Raw genomic sequence first — 24,644 nt, 5'->3', positions numbered from 1 at the left:
ACTCAAAACACTAATTTCAGGTATAAATCAAATAACAATATTAATTAGAAAAATATTTTATTTGAATACTTATTTATTTACAAAAGGAATACAAAACAAGGAATACATGTAGGTACAATTGGCTTTATCTTGAAAGGTTTCAGTGGGATCCCTGTGACTGATGCAAGGCTGCCAACTTGTCAGTGTTTGGCTTGAAAGCTGTTAGAGCGAGACGTAAATTGCCTCTTCTTTTTTCTATGTCAAGGCGAATTCGTGTCTTTGATAGCAGGCACATCACCCGATTGAAACCAGTCTCAACCAAGTAAGATGTGGGAAAGGCAAGTAAGAGCAACTTCACATCTTTCCAGAGTATTGGGTACTACTTATACATATCTTGATTCATCCACAGCTTCTGGTGTCCTCCATGCTTGAACCTTGCTTGAGCTGTTGTGTTATTCTGAAGTTCAATGAGACATTCTTGTAGGGTGACATCAACTTCAGATACATCAACAATGAAGGGATCCACAAACCAGTGTGGCACAGTCATTTGCAGTAGGTCAGAGAAGTGAGTTTCCATATCATTATGCAACTGCTTCAGATGGTCAACATTCACTGCTAGGTCATCATCAAGCAGTTTGGTGGATATAACTGCTAAGGAAGGAAACTGTGCAAACTCTCGTCTTCCAAGGTTCAATCAGAACACCTTGAGTTTCCCTTTAAATGCAGTAATTGCCTCCTAGCAGGAAAACAGGGTGGAATTATTTCCTTGAAGCTCTTTGTTCAGAACATTTAGCTTTTCAAATATGTCTGACAGGTATAAGATGTCACTCTTTGCATCAACAAGTTTCTGTCCAAGTTCTGTCCCACTAAAGAAAGAGATAACACTCCCAAAGTGCAATAAAAAATAGTGCACAGAAAGAACGCCTCTTTCAGCAATTATGTGAAAAGATGACAGCACTTCTTTTAAAATGCGTAAAGCAGTTTCCTTTTCCTTGTAATTTCAGGTTAAGGTTATTTAAATGTGAAATTATTTAATATTTCAAGTGTTTGGAACTAAAACCTGACTTCAGTGTGCAACGCATTTTCAAATTCTTTATTGTTCTTTTCACATAATTGCTGAAAGAGGCGATCTTTCTGTGCACTATTTTTTATCAAGTTGATAGCCTTGATAACATGCCCAAGTGCTTCATGCAGACGTCCTGCTAGGTTTTTGGCAACCAGGTGCTGCCAGTGAACAACACAGTGCAAACAAACGACATTAGAAACAGCTTTTTTTAAGTAAGCACTGAATCCCTGATACCTTCCAATCATAACAGCAGTGCCATATGTTGCACAAGCCACAATGTTCTTGAGTGTAATGTTATTCCCCTCAAAATAGACCTCAAGTTTTTTGAAGATGGATTCACCTTTAGTGTCATTCGTTAATTTCAATGCGAAAAGCATTTCTTGACATATTTCATGAACATCAAGAAACCAGACAAATACCACCAGAAGAGCAAAATTATCAGGTAAAGTTGATTCGTCGAGATGAAGCGAGAATTCATTCACCTGCAGTTTTGAGACTAATTGGCTTTCAACATCAGCTGCCATCTCATCAATGCGGCGTGATACTGAGGAGTTGCTCAGAGGAATAACACTAGTTACCTCTTGTGGACTCTGATTCATGACTGTTGAAAGCACTACAGCCACAGACGGCATGATCAGAGATTCATCGATAGTATGAGGCTTACCTGCTTTTGCAATCAAATTTGCTATCTTGTAAGAAGCCAACATCCCTCTATCTACTTTTGCCACTTTTTGGGTAAACATATGATTCACTGTCATCCTTCCTTGGAACTCATCAAGTAATTTTTTGAAGAAATCTAGCGGCTTGTCTTTCTTGTCTTTATGTGCAGTCTCCAGATGCTTTTTCAGTTTGCTGGGACGCATACTTTCATTTGAGAGTGAGGTCATACATAGCAGGCACATATTTCACTGTCTGCAAAAATTACCTGGTACTGTATATTGAATTGAATGATGTTTAAACTAAAGTCAAGCATGATAAACAGAATATTCGAAGCATAATAATGATTTATTTCAAAATATTACACATTTATATATTTTGTGGGTCCTAAATTTTCTGTGGCCCCCCATGGCCCCCCATTTTTCCAATTTTGTCTTGTGGCCCCTGAAAAATTCTCATGGCCCCCAAGGGGGCCATATGGCCCACGTTGAGAAACACTGCTCTAAAGTACCTCCATGGAATCTACCCTCTTCAGATTTCTGTAAATGTATATTAGATTCAAAATGAGAAACATCCAAGGAGATAATGAGAGTTACTTTCTTGGAGCACATAGAATGCCATAAGGACTCTGTTTACGTTTTTATGGATGGATCCAAGTCCAGCACTGGCGTTGGATTTGGGATATGTTTTCCAAATTTTAATCGAAGTATTAGATTACATAACTAAGCATCCATTTTTACAGCTGAATGCTATGCTATCTTAATGGCAGTCAAGGATATCTTCTGGCTACCTCATAAAGATTGTTATTTTTAGTGACTCCTTGAGTATATTGATGGCAATGAACCACTTTAATTCATTGCACCCAATAATAATCAAAATTCTTGAATGGCTATATCAACTGGGAAATAGAGGTAAGAATATTAAATTTTGTTGGGTTCCTGCTCATGTCGATATAAAGGGAAATGAGAAAGCGGACTCTCTGGCAAAGGAGGCAGTTAATAGCTGTATAAGAAATAACTTTTTGTTACCTGCAAAAGATATGTGCCCCGTAATTCAGTTCGTACTTAGAAAAACTTGGAACTTTTATTGGGATTTGGAAAATCAAAATATGAGTGAAATTGTTAAATCATTTTCTAGGGGCATATTTTGACATGCAAAGGTCAAGTAAAGTGGTACTGTGCCCAATGAGAATTGGTCACACCAGATTGACGCACAGCTTTTTGATGAGTGGAGAACATCAGCCGTTCTGTGAGGATTGCTTGGTGCCACTGACTGTGAAACATATATTAACCGAGTGTCCAAGTTACTTGACCGAGAGATTACGCCATTTTCATAATTGTAAGGATAGCAGTGGCTTTTACGTGCTATCTAAAATTTTGGGACCTGAATGCAATCTGGATTGTCTTTTTAAATTTCTTATGGATACTGGTTTATTTAATAAGATTTAATCATTAGCTGAAATAAGATACATAATATTCGTTAACTATATTCTTTAGCATCAATGATCTCTGCTGTTACGATGCCAGATAATACATAATAATCAATCATCAATCCCTAGTCTCCTTGTTGATGCTGGAGAGTTACCTCTAGACCGTTACCGAATGTCTTCTATTAATCGGTAATGGTTTAGATTGCAAAGACTCCCTAATTCTTTAGCCTTTCAGATTGCAAGCTCTAGTCAACATACTTTGAGTTGCACCCAAAATCTCCTCAACCTTATGGCTTTTGGGTGAAACAATTATTAAACAGTCTTGATATAATTATGAGTAAGGTGCATCCATTTAAGATATCATCAACCCCTCCGTGGAAATTGCCAGAGCTGTCTTTTTGTAAATATTTTATTGGTGTTACGAAAAACATGACTGAATTAGAAGCTATGTCTCTTTTCATGGAACATGTTGAAGAACATAGGGAATCAACTTTTATATATACCGATGGCTCCAAATCTGATGCTGGTGTTGGATTTGGAGTATATAATAGTTCTTTCAACTGTAGAGGTGCACTTCCTCCAATATCTTCCATATTTACTGCTGAATTATATGGCATACTAACCGCTATTGAGAAAATAGCGTTGATAGAGAAGGGCAATTTTACCAGTTATAGTGATTCAAGAAGTGTCTTTCAAGCGTTAGAATTTTTTTATTCTAGTATCCCTTTAGTTTTACAGATTTTAGAGTGGCTTTTAATTATTGGTCTGAAAGGTATAACAGTTCGATTTTGTTGGGTTCCGGCACACGTAGGTGTGTGGAAATGAAAAGGCAGATTCACTGGCAAAGAGCGCTGCATCCGAGTTGTTACCAAGAAGGTATCCCATTCTCAGTAATGACTTTTTACAGCAATTAAGAATTTTATTCATAGCAATTGGCAACAGCATTGGGATAGTTTAACTGAAAATAAGATGAGAGAAATTGCGAATGTTTTATCCCCTTGGAGGTATAATGGGATGCCCCGAAAATAGGAGATAATTTTGTCGTCTCTGCATAGTTCACACTCGGATGGAACATGAGTTTCTGCTGGCTGGCCAACACCAACCACAGTGCGATGACTGTTCAATACCCTTGACAGTGAGGCATTTATTGACTGAATGCCCCACTTATAGTGCAGAAAGAAATAGATATCTATTTGAGGCTCAGGGTGAAGATGGAATGGTCCATCCTTCCCAAGATCATCCTTGGAAATGATATGTCGTACAATGCGAGTGGCATTTTTTAATTTATATCAGAAGCAGGTCTTCTTAATGCTATTTAGGTTTTATAACATTTATTTTTCTGGTTTTAATTGAATATTCTTTTAATCTTTATTTATGATAAACGATATCGGCGTCAATGACCTTCGATGTCAGGATGCCAGAGAACTTCAAATCATTCATTTATTCCTCCCTTTTTCTACTCTCCTGGATGATTGATTGATCTCTCTCTTTTCTTGGAGAGAGAGAGAGAGAGAGAGAGAGAGAGAGAGAGAGAGAGAGAGAGAGAGAGAGAGAGAGAGAGAGAGAGTATACAGTGAACCCTCGTTTATCGCGGTAGATAGGTTCCAGACGCGGCCGCGATAGGTGAAAATCCGCGAAGTAGTGACACCATATTTACCTATTTATTCAACATGTATATTCAGACTTTTAAAACCTTCCCTTGTACGTAGTACTGTTAACAAACTACCCTTTAATGTACAGAACACTCAATGCATGTACTACAGTACCCTAAACTAAAACAGGCACAAATATTAAAGGTGATTTTATATCATGCGTTTCCTAAACACGCTAAAAAGCACGATAAAAAATGGCAACCAATGTTTTGTTTACGTTTATCTCTGATCATAATGAAGAAACAAACTGGAGGTAGAGCTTTGCTTATTACCTAGACATATTTCCCATACTTTTCCCTTAGAACTACATCACATCTTCCTACTTTAGATATATATATATATATATATATATATATATATATATATATATATATATATATATATATATATATATATATATATATATATATATATATATATACAGTGGAACCTCTACATACGAATTTAATCCGTTCCAGAACCAACTTCGGATGTAGAAATTGATCGGATGTCGAAACGAATTTTCCCATAAGAATACATTGAAATAGGATTAATCCGTGGTTGAGCCCAAAAACCTATGATAACTTCTTAATAAACTACTACACATAATTTTCCCATGAGAATAATGAACACTAAATTAGATAATAGACATGTAAATAAGAAGAATAGACATGTAAATAAGAAGAATTAGCAAAAAATGATAAATAAGAAACGGGTTTTTAGCGTCACTTTACCTAAGAAACTCCAGCGCAGGTGTTGTTCGTCTTCGCTACGCAGAGAGGAGAGAGGAGACGGACGGACGGCGAGGAGGTAGAGAGGTTAACTACGATAAACGTAACACTACCGTAACTTATTCTAACTTACACTAAGTGAACTTTAACATAACTTAGCTTATTTTTTTTTTATTTTTATATTTTATATTTTTTTTTACATTTTCTTTTTTTCTTTTTGATGATTACGTAATTTTAATCACTATCACTTACATTTAAAATTGACTGAATTTCTTTTGCTTCACTCTTTTCCGTTTTCTGTGTTTCACTTTCTTCCTCTTCACTCTTTGCCGTTTTCTTCGGTTCACTTACATCCTCTTCATCGCGAGTTCGCTTCGCAGTTTTTTTAAAGAAAGCATCGATAGATAATTGCTTCGTACGGCTTTTCAGAATGTTTCGAAAGTGCGTTAGGCAAACATCATCGAATTGAGAAACTACACGACAAACCTGCAATTTCTTTGGATGGTATTTGTCGATGAAGTCGACCACGTCTTGATATTTTCCTAACACCTCTTTTATTTGCGCTGAACCTAACACATGTTCTACCTCCTCGCTCTCTTCCTCGTCATCACTCATGTGCTCCGACATAGCATGGAGTTCCTTGAGCTCATCCGTCGTCAGTTCGTCGTGATGTTCGGCGACGAGTTCCGTAACGTCATCTGCGTCGACCTCCAGACCCATGGACTTGCCAAGGGAGACGATTTCCTCTACGGCTTCCGCTGCACCGACCACGGGATCAGGTTCGGGGTTAAAACCCTCGAAATCTCGGGGAGAAACTGCATCAGGCCACAGCTTCTTCCATGCAGAATTGAGGGTCCGTCGAGTTAATCCCACCCAAGCCTGATCAATGATCTTTAAGCAGTGCACGATATTGAAGTGGCCCCTCCAAAATTCACGCAAAGTTAAGTTGGTGCTTTGCGTGACATTAAAGCACTGCTTGAATAAGTGCTTGGTGTACAGCTTCTTAAAATTAGAGATGACTTGCTGGTCCATGGGCTGGAGGATAGAGGTGGTATTTGGTGGAAGATACAGCACCTTTATGAACTTGAATTCATCGAAGATATCATCTTCAAGTCCGGGGGGGTGAGCGGGTGCATTGTCAAGGTATAGCAGGCACTTTAAAGGCAATTTCTGCTCATGAAGATACTTCTTCACAGAAGGACCGAAAACTTGGTTTACCCATTGCACAAAGAATTGCCTAGTGACCCAGGCCTTCGAGTTGGATCGCCAGAAAACATGAAGCTGATCCTTATCGACGTTGTGTGCTTTAAAGGCCCTAGGGTTCTCTGAATGGTAAACAAGCAAGGGCTTAACTTTAAAGTCCCCGCTAGCGTTGGCACATAGAGCAAGAGTCAACCGATCCTTCATTGGCTTATGCCCAGGCAATTTCTTCTCTTCAGCAGTGATGTAGGTTCGACTCGGCATCTTCTTCCAAAACAGCCCGGTTTCATCACAATTGAACACCTGCTGCTCTACGTAGCCTTCTTCCTTTACGATATTTTCGAATTTCTTAACAAAGTCAGTTGCAGCCTTTGTGTCCGCACTAGCAGCCTCTCCGTGGCGAACAACTGAATGAATCCCGGACCGTTTCTTAAATTTCTCGAACCAGCCACGAGATGCCTTGAAATCATCTAAGGAAGGCTCGGTTGAACTCTCCCCAGCATCACCCACAGAGCTCTCCTCCTTCAAGTCCGTAAAGATGGCATGCGCCTTCTCGCAGATGACTGTTTCGATGATGGTGTCGCCAACGATCTCTCTATCCTTAATCCACACTAGTAGAAGTCGTTCCATCTCTTCTATGATAGGGGTACGGCGTTTGGAAATTATAGTGATCCCCTTAGAAGGTTTCACTGCTTTAATAGCTTCCTTCTGTTTAAGGATTGTCGAGATCGTCGACATATTACGGCCATACTGTTTAGCAAGTTCACTCACGCGGATGCCACGCTCATGTTTTTCAATAATTTCCTGCTTAATTTCTATAGAAAGCATTTCCTTCTTCCTTTTCTCACCACTACCACTACCACTGGCAAAACTAAGCCTTTTTGGACCCATGATTTACGTAAATTATCGTTAATGGATGCACGTAAAAAATCACGATTAATTCACAGTTAATATCACAACGCAAAGAGCACAACCGCACGAAGCCGACGAGAACAGAGGACTGACCCAAGCCGCGCTAATTGAGCGTCCCTCCGAGGTCGATGTGCTGCCTTCTATCGGCGGAAATAAAAAACACTTCAGGCGCTATGAGCACCGACTACGCGTACGAGTATTGTTTACTTCGGGTGTCGAAAAAAACATTCGGGTGTAGAGTCGGAACGTGTTCGAATTGTACTTCGCGTGTCGAAAAATTCGGATACAACCGGTACGACGAAAATTGCTACTTCGTGTGTCGAAATAAAATTCGGGTGTAGAGTCAAAAATTTGCTCGAATTTTACTTCGGATGTTGGAAAATTCGGATGTAGATACGATCGGATGTAGAGGTTCCACTGTATATATATATATATATATATATATATATATATATATATATATATATGTGTGTGTGTGTGTGTATATATATATATATATATATATATATATATATATATATATATATATACATACCTACATATATACATACATACATATATACATAAATACATGCATACATATATATATATATATATATATATATATATATATATATATATATTACTGTATATATGTGGGTTATGGAAAAAATCCGCGAAGTGGTGAATCCGCGATGGTCGAACCGCGAAGTAGCGAGGGTTCACTGTATTTTAGTTTTGAATGCTCTAATAGAATTAACTCTTTAACTGCTAGCTAATATAACTACTACTTTAAAAGGTTAAACATTCATTATAGCATTGCTGATGTCATACTTCTATTAAAGGTTTTAGGTTTGTATAGTTAGAGAAAATACAAATTACTTTAGAATATTTGTGATATATTCTTTTCTAGAAGAATATGAACCCTTGTGATTATTTAGTGGGATGCTTTAATGATTTCTAAGTAATTATGATAAAAAACAGTCAATTATTTTGGAAGATTTACATCATTTAAAAACCTTGCTTTCTTTCCAGTGGGATTCCTTGGGTAATCTGAACAAGCTACCAGTCTTGGAGAACCTGGTGATGAGTTATGATGAAAAGTCTGACATCTATTTTCAGGAGTTTGCCTTTGCAAGAATCACATCTCTGATGGTGAGTTGATTTGGAAGTCTTCATTTTTTTCTTTTAAAGGTCACCATGAATGGCATCAGAGGCAAGGACAGGGCAATGCTCAAGAGAGTGACCATACTGTATATACATATGATCAGCTCCCAAGCGCCCTCTCCAAGTTAGCTCCAGGGAGGGCCTGGCAAAGGTTACTGATGAATCAGCAGGTAGACCTATCGGCTGCCTTAACCCTCAGGATTCATAGTTCACGACATTATTATTATTATTATTGTTATTATTATTATTATTATTATTATTATTATTATTATTACTAGCCATACTACAACCCTAGTAAGATGCTATGAGCCCAAGGGCTCCAACAGGGAAAAATAGGCGAGTAAGGAAAGGAAGTAAGGAAATAAAAGATATGTGAACAAAATAACAATAAATTATCTTGAAAACAGTAACAATGTCAAAACAGATATGTCATATATAAACTATAGAAAGACATGTCAGCCTGTTCAACATAAAAACATTTGCTGCAAGTTTGAACATTTGAAGCATTTCGCAACTTTGTCACAGCTGGAATAAAACTTCAAGAAAAATGTGTAGTATTGAGCCTCATGATGGAGAAGGCCTGACTAATAGAATTAACTGCATGCCTAGTATTACGAACAAGATAGAACTGTCCGGGAAGATCTGAATATAATGTATGGGCAGAATTTTAAAAAGTCTTATGCAACATGCATAATGAACTAATTGAATGATGGCACCAAAGGTTAATATCTAGATCAGGAATAAGAAATTTAATAGACCGTAAGTTCCTGTTCAACAAATTAAGACGAGAATCAGCAGCTGAAGACCAGACAGGTGAACAATACTCAAAACAAGGTAGAATGAAAGAATTAAAATAGATTGATTGATCACCGAAAATCTTATAAGACTTTCTCAATAAGCCAATTTTTTGTGCTATTGAAGAAGAAACAGACCTAATGTGTTTCTCAAAAGTAAATTTTCTGTCAAGAATCACAGCCATAATTTTAAGAGTCTACAAAGTTAAAGAAACATTATCAGTGCTGAGATCCAGATGATGAGGAGCCACTGTCCTTGACCTGCTTACAATCATACTTTTAGTTTTGTTAGGATTCAACTTCATACCCCATAATTTGCACCATGCACTAATTTTAGCTAGATCTCTATTATGGGTTTTGGCAACCCCAGATTTACATTGAGGAGATGGAAATGATGCAAAGAAAGTAGCATCATCTGCATATGCAACAAGCTCGTTTTCTGCGCCAAACCACATATCGTGTGTATAGTAGGAATAGTAATGAGCCAAGAACACTACCCTGTGAAACACCAGATATCACATTCCTTTACTCACTGAGGTACCCATCAACAACAACTCTTTGAGGTCTATCACCTAAAAATTCAATAATAATGCTGAGAAATGACCCACCCACTCCCAACTGTTTGTGTTAGAAAACAAGGGCCTCATGATTAACACTGTCAAAGGCAGCACTAAAATCAAGGCCAATCATACGAACTTCCTGACCACAATCAAGGGATTTCTGTACAGCATTGGAGATTGTAAGAAGGGCATCACGTTCTCCAAGGCCTTTACAAAAACCGAATTTTAAACTAGGGAACAGATGATTACCTTCAGCAAACCTATTAAGACGTTTTGCCAGAAGACGTTCAAAAACTTTGGATAATATGGGTGTTATGGAAATTGGGCAGTAATCAGTTGGACTTGAGCTACCATAAACACATTTACATAGTAGAGTTACATTACCAATTTTCCAACAAGTGGTAATAGCTCCTCCTCTTGCTAACTAGCACAAAAAAACATAACTTTGGAACTAGGAAATCTCCAGTCTCTCAGCCAAAAGGGTTGTCTTTTCCTTTGGACAGTGAGTGAGTGAGCCATCTGGTTTAAGTGAAGGAGGAACTGTTGCATCTACAACAAAGAGTTCAGATTTAAGCGTAGTTCACCACTTATGATCCTGGGTTGTACCAGAAAGTGTTTCTATTATGGTTATATTGTATTCCTTTTCAATTAAAGCATAAACTCTCTGAGCAAAAGCTCTAAGCTTGAGTATAGTTATTCCGGCCAAATCTGATCTATTACCCTTCCAAAGATGATAGGCCTCCTGCTTCTCCAAATAAGCATGTCTACAATCATCATTGAACCACAGTTTGTCCTTCACCTAGTACCTTAGCACACAAGAAGGGATACGCCTATCAATTATGTTGACTAGATTCTCATGCAAAGAGACAACAGGATCAACACTACAATTCAAGCCCAAAACATCATGCAGAATCCCTTTCTAGTCTATTAGGTTGGAAAAGGAGGAGGCTATAAGTCCAAGGGCTCCAACAAGGAAAAATAGCCCACGGAGGAAAGGAAATAAAGAAGTAAATAAACTACACGAGAAGTAATGACTAATGAATATACAATATCTTAAGATATTTATGTCAACTTGAAAAAATTACTGAAATTTTCTTTGAAAACTATTGAAGTTTATTATTGATATTAATTCCTATTCCCCACACAGGTCTTCAACAGGTGCAGGATAATGGCTAAGGAGAAGCGTGACTGTGAGCTCTTCTACCTCAAGTCTTTCAGTGACGAGTACTACAGCAGTGGAGGCAAAGAAGAGATCCTGGATTCGGATCTGTCTCTAGATTTCATGCGCAAGCATCCTAACTACCTCATGCTGGTTAAAGGTAAGGGTCATCATTATTATTTGTTCATATATGAATACAAAACGTAGTCCTGTAATAGGTGAATAACTACTACAGCAAAGCTGGAAACTCTGTTCTAAAGGTTTTAACGAGGTACTGTATTATGCCAGCTAAACACCAGTAACCTTAACTGCTGCTGTATTTCCTCCATATAACTTGTAACGGCTGGTCCAACTTTGCTAAAGTCATATTCCTATTAAAGGTTTGTATAATTACGAAAAATAGAAAGGACGTTAAAAACTTCATATTTTTCGTATTGGTTTATCTGTTTGAAACTTATTAATTCTTGAATGCTTCTGTGTTTTCTATGCCACAACAATCTAAGACTATGGGATAACACATACTCATCCTTATATAAAACAAAGACTATGTTAGCATCCTACTGAACTGAGCTTAGACATAAAGCCCACTGACACTCATTTTCCGTAACTGTGATATGTACTTGGGGGTTAGTTGACTCTTTGAAAACCACTTCCGAATGGAAGTACAGATATAATCCACAAAAGGGTAGAACATGTTATTGAGCCATTTTTACAACCACCCAAGGCTTTGATGTTATTTCTCCAAACCTTTGTTTTTCATATGCATGATAAAAATTTTCGACCTTCAATGAGGTAAACACAGCGGGCTGTCCGACATTGTAATCTTTGCCTGCACCTTGGCCAGCGAAGAGTACAGTCGTAGTCTCCAGCGCTCTTGTCAGTAATTTCTAATTGTGTGTTTAGTTTTTAGACTGTGCAATTAGATTGCTATTAATTATATCGGCTTTATCACACATTCTGTGGCTGTGTCCCTGCAAACCGATCAAGGGCTGTGGCTGGTTCATTAGCAAACCTAAAGTTGACCCCCATAAACTTTGTAGCTGCTGCAAGGGGCATTCCTGTATGGAGTGTAGGGAGTGGCATCCGATTCAGTTGGCAGGGTTCGCGAAGAAGCAGAAGTCAACGAGGAATATTAGGAATCAGTTTTGTGTACGCCGTTGTCCAAGGAGTTCTTAGGCTTCTATCTTCCTTCTTTGGGTTCTAAGGCTGCTGCACAGACTTCTCCTTCCGAGGCCGTGACCATTGGAAGAGGGAAGAAGGAGGAGGAGGAGACCTTGCCCCTTCCTCAGGGATTTCTTTGATTGTGACAGGAGTGTTACCTTACTCTAGCAAAGGTAATAGTACCCCCTGCCTCGTCTCAAGTTCTGCTAACATATCCCTTGACAACCCTTATAAGGACCTGGATGTTTTGGTCGCTGCTAGGTTGCTTTTGCCCCCATACTGCATGAGAAGGAGTGTAGTTAATTAACGCCCCTTGATGTATCAGTTGTTGTTGCAGACAATCCGCTTCCAGTTGCTGATGGACTGTCTATTGCGAAATCCGTGACTGTAGTGAAGCAAAAGCGTCATCGCTCCCTTCACGTACTTTGTCTGTTCCTGCGCCTTCTGCACCAGTAGGAGCTGTCTTCCACTAGGAAGAAGAAAAGTTCCCCAAAGCACATGAAGACTGATCTAGACTAGTCTCTTGAGACATCTCCAGTTTACTATGCATAGTTTTGTGGGAAGAATAGAGTTGTACCAAAACCTTCCCCCAGTGGAAGCATCACAGTATGAGGTTCAAGGGCTAAGGCCTTTACCTCAAATAATAAGTCTCACAAGTGTCTTTCTACTGGTGTTATTGGTCAGGACATTGAGCAAAAGCTACGCTCTAGTCCCTCTCCTGCCCAGGGATGCTCCCTGGATGCTTCAGTATCTCCACACACAGAACAAGCAGACGAGCAAAGAAAGCTTCCCTATAGACCTCTGACACTGATCATGCCGTAGACGAGCTACGCCAGCCTTCCCTCGCATACCCACAAAGAGGGCTGATCATTGGATACACTATTTGACTTCGGAGGAATCACCTCCACGAGCTGAGATGGTGAGTAAAGATCACTGGAAAGGCTACACCACGATCATAACCAACAAAGCATCAGAGGTCTCACAAGATTCCTTGATCTAGACATTCACGAGCTGATCACTTCCTAAGCCTGGGAAGGTATCAAATTGTGAGTCCCCATGCAATGAAGTGGGCCAGATCCCCAGCACTTGCAGAAGAACATTCTCCTGCACACTCAAGGACCAGGGAAAGTTCAAATTCGCCAGTGAGGAAACTATCCATTTCTCAATCTTGTTCCTCGATATGCACAAGCCTGTTAAGGGGAAAACTGATAAATGTTTGGAATGTACTCACTCATCATCACTCAAGCATAGAGGCATAAAACAAAGAAATCTTGTTCTTCTAAGAACAAGGCATCATGTACTCATGCCTTGCCCTATCGCTCTCACTTCTTAAGCGGAAATACCAAGAGTCGGACATTTCCTCTATGAGTGACACCCCAGGGGAAGTTTCCCTCCAGAAGAAGTGTAAGTCCAACTAAGATGTCCAGCTCAGTTAAGAAGTTCATCTAGCTGGGACTCTTCCTCAAGTAGGCAGGAGGAGAAAAAACAGACGCAATCCAGGACTAACTCATGATGCTGTCCGAATCAAAGGGAATCATCCTCTCGAAGAAGTAGTTCATGTTGGACCTTTTGGAGTGGGATGTACACTGTGCAATCCCACAGGGCCCTAAATGCCTTTTTGCGAGGACCTGTTTAGCTACACAGGAGGTGGTATCGCCGCCTTGGCTCCTTTCACAGAATGTTTACCATCGGAGCAAGGATGGAGGTTAAGTGTTAGACTGGGATGAAAGTGAAGATTGACTGGTCCTGTCTTTTCACTGTTATCTTCTCCTTCACTAGGGCACAGCATTGGAAACCCTGTCAGCTGGAATCGATTTGTCTCTAAGCTAACCCCACTTTACTGATAGCTTTTCTATTACATGGTATCAAAGTGTCATTCCACTCATTACTTGAGAGGGGGCATATGTAATAACCCGGCAAACCCATTATTATACATATGCCACAGTATGTGAACCTTGCAAACCCATTAGGATACATAAGCTACTTGATTGGAACCAAGCAAACACAAAAGTATACATAATTAGCCCGTACTCTTCACAAGGGATATGTAACAGACAGGTGCGAAAAGCGCGAATCGCTTTGGTGCCCTGGGGTGGTGTGGCGGGATGTTGCAAAACAACCCCCACACCCTTGAATCACTCTACCAGACAATTGTCCCACAACACAAACTTTCCCCTTACTTTATCAACTGGACTTTTGGACAGAAGTTAAATTGAAACCAAACATAACCTTAATACTATATTTCTTACAAACTAAAACAAATCACCACTCAAAATTCTGCATTCAAAATATAGATAAATATGTATTAATAAAATTTCCTCAAAAATATCCTTAAAGTAATATCCTTAAAACTAAACCAAAAAAACTCAAACCAAATTAACTTTAACAAAAAAAATGAAAATAGAGATATATATATTATAGTACATGTACAACCACTGACACGTTGTTACCAACACTAGACAAACATCTTTAAAACAGTCACTGTAAATATCACCCTCAACTCCAAATTCCAAATATATCAATACACCATAATGAGAATGGTTACTCGATTACAAAACACCATCGGTTCTTCAAGCCGAAACACTAAAATTGGCAGTTCCACCTCAAATCCGTGGCCCGACAGGAAATAAATCAACGCAATCGACCTAGCAGTCAATACCACCATCTGGTATGGTTACAAGCCATGGTAATCCTCGTTATCTCATCTATTCAAGAACAATCCAATTCGTGGTTTCTTTATCCGGCATGGGCCATCAACACAGGTCAATATTCCAAGAGCATTCTAATCAAGTGCTTTATTGTGAGCAATGTCAGTTGCAATCAAATCAACTTTAAAATAATCAGCAGTCCAAAGGAGTAAGTCTCTCTAAGGAGGAATTACGGCCTGCAAAATAAAAAAAGAAAACCACTTACGAACACTCCTAGCTAACTAAACTATCGCACTATAATCAAAGATAAATGATAAACTGTTCCTATCATTCACAATCATGACAAGCAAATATAAACAAAACTGTACTTACTCAGAAAAATAAATGATCACTTCCAACGTTGGTAAGAAAAATACCCCACGGATTCCCCGGGAGGGGGTAGACCCGTGACGGATACCTCCGTTCCGGTGGCTCCATCGTCCCGGCCAGCCCCATCCAAGCATTGGAGGTGGCCGCTGACACACCCATGACGGGTACCTCCGTCCCGGCGGCTCCATCCGTGATGGAGCCAGCCATGCCATCGTCCCTGCCAGCCTCATCCAAGCATCGGAGGCGGCCGCTGACATGGCAGGGTACTTAAACCCCACGGATTTCCCCGGGAGGGGGTAGACCCATGACGGCTACCCCCGTGCCTGACGGCTCCATCCGTGACGAAGGTAAAGTGGTTTTCCCCCTAGCGGGTCGAACAGGGCTATTGCCTCTCCAGTGCCTGCCTCAGTGGCTGCTGGAGAGGTCTTCCCCCCCCCCCCCCCCCCCGAACCTTTGCCCAGTGCCTCTTCAGCTCCGTCCGCCCGTCGGATGTAGAAGTTGGCACACATATCTTTCCCTTGCCTTGCCTCCCGTAGAGGAGCTTTGACTCCACAGTTAGCCTTCAGACCCTCCTACTCGGGCTCCAGGCCGCGGCTCTCGAAGGAGATAGGAGGGGAGGCCCCCTACTCCTGCCGACGCCTCAGGTGGGGGGATGCCTGAAACAATCTTGGCAAGCATGGCGGGACCATGGAGCGGATCCGTGGACCGTAGCAGTACTAAAGGAGGGGTACAGGCTGCCCTTCCTAGCGTACCCCCACCTCTGATCCCAGATCAACAGGCGGAGTGGTTGGCACCCAAGGACCCCTTGAGAGTAGCAGCATTGCAGGAAGAAGGCTCGGCAATGCTGGCGAAAGGGGCAGTAGAACCAGTCAAGAATCGGGCCCAGGGTTCTACAGCAGGCTCTTCCTGGTGGAGAAGGCGACAGGGGTCTGGAGATCGGTCATAGACCTTTCAGCCCTCAACAAATTCGTGTGCAACACCGACTTCAAGATGGACACTCCGAAGTCGGTCCTAGCGGCCTTGAAGGAGGAGGACTTCATGAGGTCCATAGGCCTCAAAGACGTCTACTTCCAGGTCCCTGTCCATCCCTCCAGCAGGAAGTCCCTAAGGGTAGAATGGAGTACCCAAACGTTGCAGTTCAAAACCCTATGCTTCGGACTGTCGACAGCCCTCAGGGCTTCACGAGGGTCTTCGCAACAGTTTCAGACTGGGCGCACGAACAGGGCATCCGCCAGATTCGGTACCTAGATGACTGGTTGTTGCTTTCAGCCTCAGAGGAAGTACTGAGGGAGCAAGGCGCGAAGCTCCTGCAGTTCTGCAACGTCTTGAGTATCATCATCGACCTGGAGAAGTCCCAGCTGATACCCTCCACCAGGATGACCTACCAAGGGTTGGTCCTAGACTCCCGGATGGCGAGGGCCTCTCCCTCCGCGGAGAGACTGGACAACCTGAAACAGATACTCTGGCCCTTCCTGCCGGGCCAGCCCAGGAGAGCCAAGGACTGGCAAAGACTGATAGGACTCCCCGCACAAGATAGTCCTGGTGTCCCTGGAGACGAAGGAAGTCCTGGAGTGGTGGCACGTCAGAATGAACACCCTCAAGGGAATGCCCTTCGCAACCGACCCTCCAGAGATGCTCCTGTTCACGGAAGCAACCAAGGAGGGCTGGGGTGCCCATCTTCTCGACAAAATGGCAAAAGGTAAATGGGAAGTCGAGGAGACGAACCTACACATAAACGTGCTGGAGATGAGGACCGTACAAAGGGCGTGCCTAGAGTTCGTCCATCTACCCCGGGGAAGCACCGTGGCTCCGGTGTGCGGCAACGCCACGGTGGTGGCCTAAGTGGTCAAAACCCTCTTCCTGAAGTGGGGCTCGCCGGTGATAGACCTCTTCGCCACGAGACTAAACGCACAGCTCCCCGTGTTTTATTTTCCTGTGCCAGATCCAGCAGCAGCGTTCGAGGACGAATTCCAACACCCTTGGGACAACCTCGACGTTAACGACTTCCCACCCTTCGAGATGCTCAGACAGGTCCTCACTGGGTGAGACGGACGGCCAACCTGTGAGTGACTTTGATAGCGCCCTGGTGGCCAGAGAGAGAGTGGGTCACGGATCTAAAGGAACTGGCACGCCTTCCACCTGGGCCACTTCCAGATAGACCAGACCTTCTCCGGCAGCCTCACTTCCAGAGGTTCCACGAAAACCCTCGGTCCCTCCGCCTTCACGCGTGGAGGTTATCGAGCGTCTCCTGAGAAAGGAAGGATTTCCGTCGAGGACGGCATCAAGGATGTCAGGGTACCTGAGGCGTTCGTCAATCGAGGTGTACCAGGCGTAGTGGGCTACCTTTTCTAAGGGGAGCTCCTCAAAGAACATCAGGCCATTAGGGGCCTCCATTCACAAGATAACAGACTTCCTGGTCTATCTCAGGGACCAAGTGGGTACGTCCATCCCAAGTCTTCCTCCGGAAGGACCTAGACTTTGGTGCCTCCAGATATATCTCGAGGCTCATCAAGAGCTTCGAGCAGTTGTGTTCCCCCCAAGCCGCTAGAGTGCCCCAGGGGGATGTGGCTAGGGTACTGAAGATGCTTTCGGAACCTCCCTTCGAGCCTCTAAAAGACATTCTAGACAAGGAGCTCACCCTCAAGGCAGTCTTTCGTTTAGCTCTGGCATCAGCAAAGAGTAGGTAAGATTCATTGCCTGTCGTACGAGATCTCACACTCGAAGGGCTGGCGAGAAGCTACCTTCAGATTCTTACCCTCCTTCGTAGCTAAGACTCAGAATCCAGCTGTTTGGGACCCCAAAGTTGAAGGGTTCTCAGTGCCAGCTATCCCTCGCTCGGACAACCCGAGTGACTTGCTGCTGTGCCCTGTCAGGGCAGTATGGCAGTATTTAGAGAGGACAGCTAGACTTCGTCCCGAGATCAAGAGTCTGTTCATTTTCCTCGGGACTGTGAAGAAGCCAGTCTCCAAGAACACTATCTCCTTCTGGCTAAGACAAGTGATCGTCAGGCCCTACAGTAGTGCAGGGGTCCCCCTTCCAGGAAAGCCCAGACCCCACGACATTAGGGGTCTAAATACTTCATTGACGTTTGAGAAAAACATGGCAGTGGGCCAAATCCGGAGGGCAGGTACTTGGTCTAGCCAGTCGACCTTTACGGCTCACTAATTGAAGGACTACGTACTCGAGAAAGTCCCTGGACGGGTTCTCGCACGGTCCTGTCATTTCCGCGCTCCAAACGGTTTAAAGGTGTAGCCCTAGTGGTGACTGCGGGTAGTAAGTCCAAGAGACACAGGCTCCTTCCTGAGCCCCCTTGTTCTTCCTTCCCCTATTTACTTACCGGAAATGACTTGGGTAGGCCCCTGAAACTGCCATGAGATACACTATCATTGGAAGGACATGTCTCCTAGGATTCTTGCAGAAGTGAGTTACTTAGACACTAAGATGGTTTTTTGCATAGTTTTCCCTATTTTCTCGTGTTTTCCTTGAGGTCAGCAGAACCTAGTCTCCTACCTAGGTTCCTCTTCTATACTCGTCATGGTCTCTAGGTCCTGAAGGACACTCCCACCTCCTAAGGTATAAGTCTCCTAAGAAAGTAGTTTGAGGTAAGTACTCCGTGTTGGAACAAATCACAAATTTTAAGTAATTTGTATTTTTCCTAACAGTACTTACCTCGAACTACTTTCGGGTAATGGCCCGCCCATCCTACCCCTAGTGCCTTGCTGGACTTCATAGATAACTAAGCAATCAAGAACTTACTGGAGATCGAGACCTAAGCAAGCATGCTCTCTGACTCGGGGTTAGCCTCAGGGCGCGTATCACTCCACCTGAGGTTACCCCTCATAGAAAACGGGACTAGGGTAAACTACACAAAACTCTGGTCGGTTGGGAGGAGATCCCAGATACTCCTAAGAAAGTAGTTCGGGGTAAGTACTGTTAGGAAAAATACAAATTACTTAAAATTTGTGATATTTTATAAAAAATATGTTTTTTTTTTATAACCAAAGAAATCTAAGGTCTTGAAGAAGTTGCACTACCTGCCTCCTCAACCAACCGGCAGCTAGTCCTAGTGCAAAGGTGAAGAATGCTTGGAGGGAGTTGGTATTTCATAGCACCCAATAGCAGCCAGCTGTTTTGATGTCATTAAATGGTTAACGGCCAGTTAACAGCTTCAAAAGTCCTACTCCTTTGATAGTTCTCAGGTTTGTATGGTTAGGGAAAATACTAAATTTTAAAAAAATTAGGTATGTTGGTATACTTTATCAATGTATTGTAATAGTATGAACATATTAAGCAATATTTACAACTATCGCTATGTTTCAGAGCACGGTGCGCCAGTCAACGAGTCAAAATTCAAGAACCTGAAGCTGAAGGACTTAAAGATAAAGGTCACCGTCGAGACTCCAAACGATTCTCAGAGAGAGCCTTTTACCAAAGTTTTCTTGCCCACAATCAAGGTGGCCAAGCTTAAGATGATGCTGAAACGTCATCTCAAGATTAATCCGGCCACAAATATTGAGCTCAGTTATTGCTCCAGCAATGTAATTCTTTTTTTATTTTGTTTATGGTTTTTCTATCCCATTTTATACAAGCAAGTTTTCTTGTCAGACCATCATCATCTCTTCCTTCCCCTGCTTATTTTGCAATCTCTAGGGACCCCGTTCTGTTATTTTTAATATCCATCTATTGTCTGTCATTCTCATTATATATCCTGCCCATGTCCATTTCTTTTTCTTACATGTTAGAATATCCTCTACGTTAGTTTGCTCTTGTATCCATGTTGCCCCTATATTCTCATCATTATTCTTTCCATGTCTCTTTGAGTTGTAACGAGCTTATGTTCTAAAATTTTTAGAGAAAGTGGTATTTTACTTTTATTTATCTCATTTTGTATATCAAATGCTCTCAATCCCATGCTTATCCTTCTTTTAATTTTGGTCTCATGTCCCAGGGAAACACTTACTGTTTGTTCCAAGTATATAAATTCATTAACAATCTCTAGAGGTTCGTCCATAACTCATATTTGTTGTCTGCATTTCATTGAACATTATCTGAATTTTAATCATATTCATTTTCACTCTCACATTTCTGCTTTCTCTCTTCAAATCTTCTATCATATTTAGTAATTACTCCCATGGTTCACCAAACACAATCATGTCATCTACAAATCTTTGCAGTTGTTAAGGTATTCCCCATTAATATTAATCCCTACTCTTTCCCAATGTAAATTCTTAAAAACTTCTAGGCATGCTGTGAATAATTTAAGAGAGCTGGGGTCTCCCTGTTTTAACTCCTTTCTCAATCAGAATGTCCTTACTATCTTTATATAGATTTTGGATTGTTCTACTTCCTGTATAGATATCTTCCAAGTGTTCTAACACAAGATTCTTCTATTCTGTGTTTTTGATGAGCTTTTATTACTGCTGAGGTTTTGACAGAATAACAAAATTTCTCATAGTCTATAAATACCGTACATAGAGTTTTGTTATACTATGTCTATTTTTCCATTAGTTGGTTAATTGCATGGATATGCTCAGTTGCTGAATACCCACTTTTATAAAGCCTGCCTGCTTTCAAGGTTGATTAAAGTCTAGTTTTCTTTTTATTCGGCCTGTTATGATCTTTGTAAATGTTTTATATGTTACAGATAGTAAACTTATTATGAGATAATTTTTTTAGGTCTTTTATGTCTTCCTCTTTGTAAATTAGTATAATGATGAAGTTTTTCCAAGTTGTAGGTATAGAACATTCTTGCAGACATTTGCTCTAGAGTTCAGTAAGTGTTACTACTATAAAATTTCTTCCATCTATTATTATATCAATAGCTATGCCATCTGCTGCTTTACCTCTTTTCATGCCTCTTAATGTTTTCTTTACTTCTGGTACCGACTCAGGTGTTTCATTACTTTTCTTGGTGAAGTTATTCCTTATATCACTGTTGTATAGCATTGTATAGAAGTCCTCTGCAATTTTTATCACTCCATCTCTATTGTGGACAATATTTTTATTTTCTTCCTTTAAAGTAAACATCATTTGGTGTCCTGTTCCATGTCTTCTCTTCATTAATTTGTTGCTTCTTCCTTTCTTTGATGTTTCCTCAATTTTAGTCAGACTTTGTCTACAAATATGTTGGTTTTTAGTTTGTTTATTATTTTAGATAGTTCTGCTAATTCTATTTCATGTCTCTTGGAGTTTACCCACATTTCCAATTTTTTCTTTATTAGATTTTTTATTGTTTTCTGATAGGTTTCTTTGATCTTGTGTGTGAACTTTTACTTGTTCCGTAACCGAAATACAAACCACGCTATTTACATTGGGGTTTACTTTCGGCGTAGCTGAAATTGACGAGCCAATAGAATTTTAACGAGGGTTAACTACCCCCGCGCTAGTTAGCAAGGGGGTAGGGGAAGGGGTAGCTTGCTACCCCTCCCCCCCACACACCGGTGAGTTGTCTCACTTCACTTTTGGCTCGGACGATCTGCAGACGTGTCTGTCTCTCGTCCTCGCTTTTGACAGCCTTAATCTTTTTTTTTGCTTTTCCTCAGACTTGTGTGTTTGGAAGTTGGCCTCCCCGTTTATCTCTATCATGCGCAAGTGCCCTGGACTCTCCAGCCGCCCCTGTGGTACCTTCATGTCGGCGGTCGAAACGGATCTCCACATCCTTTGCCCGCAGTGTCGAGGTCAACGGTGTGATAAGGAATTAACTTGTAGTGAGTGCAGGGAGTGGTCTACCTCCCAGTGGGAGAGGTTTGCCCGGCGGCGTAAGAAGAAGTCCAAGAGAGACCTTTCTCCTTCAAGGGTTGCCTTGAAAGAGGAAGGCTCCAGGGACTCTTCTTCCGCCGCCCAAACCTCCTCCGAAGCTCCCGCTCGGCCGGCCTCTCGTGAGAGACCGCCGAGTGGTAGCGTAGACCCTTGTTCTGTTTCCCGATCTCAGGGTGCGGGAAAGGGCGTCGCCTCCCATAGCGGGGCAGCTCCCCCTCCTCCTCTGGGGGAGGATTTTGATTCTCATTATGATGACCCTAATGCCGTGTCTAATGATGGTCTCTTTCAGCTTTGGGCTTCCTTGGGGCTTAAGGGCTTGCCCTCCAAGGAAGCCCTGTTTGACCTTATCCAGTTGGGGGCCGCTGTCAAACAGTCGCCGGTGATAGCAGAGGTAGACCCTCTGTCTATTGTCGACGTGGTTGTGGCAGAGGCTTCCAACGGGTCTGGTCAAACCTCTGCTGTGGCTGATGTTGCGGACGTTGCTGAAGGCCCCCCTCCCCCTTCCGAATATCCTTCGAAGGGGAAGGTGGGTCCCACGGCCTCTCCTGCGGGTACACCTCCCCCTCGGGGGAGCGCACTGACAGAGACTCCTCTTCGGAGGACCGACGATCCTGATGACCTCCCTCGTGGCCGCCTTCGCTGTAAGTCTCGTTGTCCTCTTCGCCGCAGGGGCCTCTTGTCTCCCTATAAGGGAGTCAAGAGGTGCCTCTTTGAGTTGTCACCACCTCCTTCCTCTGATGAGGATTCTCCTCGTCGGGAGCAGACCGTAGCAGCCACGTCCTTGGACCTCTCTGGTGGTCGCTCGCGATCTCCTACGCCTACCAGACCTTCCACCTCCGGCGCAGATGCGCAGCAGGCGCCTTCTAATCTCGTCATCCGACGAGCAACGGTCCCTTCGGGTCAGAGGGATGTCTCCCATGGTGTGGGGGCTTCCCTTGCGCGTCAGGGTTCTCCTGTACGCCCAACTGCGCGTTTGCGCGCAGTAGAACGTACCCTTAGAGCACTCCAGAGTTGCAGCCACCTGACTCGCCGCGCCAGCGCTCACCTGCTCGTCAACGTTCGCCTGCTCGCCAGCGCTCTTCTGATCGTCATCTCTCTCCTGCTCGCCAGCGCTCTCCTCTTAGCAGTCAACACCCTCCTGTTCCTGTTGGGCGCCCAGCGCGCCAGCGGTCTCCTGAGCGCACACGATCTCCTGCTCGTCAGCGCGCACCTTGTTCCTGATGCGCGCCCTGCTCGCCCACGCGCCCTAGATCTTCGGATCTGGACGCAGGCAAGGACCTGACTCCTCCTCGCCCACGCGTTCCTGTTCGTCCATCTTCACCTGCGCAACAGCGCGTACGCTCTCCAGCGCGCACTTCAAGAGTTCCTGCGGCCTTCATTTCCTGAGCCTGAAGAGCCTCTGGGTACGGGAGACTTAACTGCCAGTCCACAGGGAGGAGAGCAGCATGAGTCTGAGCACGCCTTCTGGCAGGTCTTGAATCTGATGAGGCAGCTCAACAGGTTCAAGGACCCGGAGATCGCCCCTCGCGAAGACAAGGACACGGTCCTGGACCAGGTCTATGGTACTCAGAAGCCCCCGAAGGCCAGCACGGCTTTGCCCTGGTCCCAGGGGGTGAAGAGTGCCAGAGACAAGGTCGACGCTCAGCTCTCAGACCTCGCCTCCTCCAGCCGTTCCTCTGCCGGGAACAGACTCCTCCTACCTCCTCGTTTACAGCAGAGGAGGTATTTTGAGATCATAGGGGAGTCCAGCCTAGCTCTTCCCCTCCACCACTCGGTGGAAGAGCTTACAAGGGGAGTTCCGCTTGAGAAGCTCTCCGCCCGGCAGCTGACATTCTCGGTGTTGGAGATCCTGAGCCAGGAGAAGGTCTCGAAGTGTGCCATGCAGGCCACTTCGTGGCTGGATGTCTGGCTGGGTTCTCTGGGTATCCTATTACGCTCCGAGGACTTGTCTAAGGAGAGCAATAGGAAGGCCCTGGAGACCTTCCTCCTCTCGGGCACTCGCTCCATCGAGTTCCTGGCCCACCAGGTTACCAACCTGTGAGCCAACTCAGTCTTGAAGCGTCGTGATGCGGTGACCGAGAAGCTCCATGCGAAGGTCCCCGTCGTGGATGTCTGCAGGCTCAGACTCTCCTCCATCCTTGGAGGAAGCTTGTTCGAGGCCAAGGACATGGAACGCACAGCTGATAGGTGGAGGATGTCTAGCTAAGACTCGCTCTTCCAGAAGGCCCTCGCATCTCGGCCCTACAAGCCTCCAGCTCCTCAGCAACATCAACAGCAGCCTCGCAGGACACCGCAGCAGGCTTCGGCAGCTAAGACGAAGGTGTCTAAGCCTGAGCCCTTTCCTGTCAAGGACAAGAGGGCGGTAAGTCCTCCAGGGGAGGCAAAACTCCTAGAGGGAGCGGCCGTGGCCGTAAAGTCTAGGAGTGGCAGTCCCCCCGCGTGT

The 24,644-nt window shown here is 43.2% G+C and overlaps 1 protein-coding gene across 1 annotated transcript in view; it reads left to right on the top strand.

The window, feature by feature from the left end:
* Tbce (Tubulin-binding cofactor E) overlaps window positions 1-24,644 on the top strand; it is a 778,896-nt gene that overhangs the window by 704,445 nt on the left and 49,807 nt on the right. Inside the window, exons 11-13 of the mRNA XM_068356257.1 lie at window positions 8,620-8,739; window positions 11,253-11,424; window positions 19,763-19,980. Of these exons, the coding sequence (XP_068212358.1) occupies window positions 8,620-8,739; window positions 11,253-11,424; window positions 19,763-19,980 (510 nt within the window). The remainder of the gene's footprint in view (window positions 1-8,619; window positions 8,740-11,252; window positions 11,425-19,762; window positions 19,981-24,644) is intronic.

This window comes from Palaemon carinicauda, chromosome 32, assembly GCF_036898095.1.
Source record: "Palaemon carinicauda isolate YSFRI2023 chromosome 32, ASM3689809v2, whole genome shotgun sequence".
Classification (NCBI taxonomy): domain Eukaryota; kingdom Metazoa; phylum Arthropoda; class Malacostraca; order Decapoda; family Palaemonidae; genus Palaemon; species Palaemon carinicauda.
The sequence above is the reverse complement of the archived record's forward strand: the minus strand, read 5'-3'. Positions and strand labels throughout refer to the sequence as shown.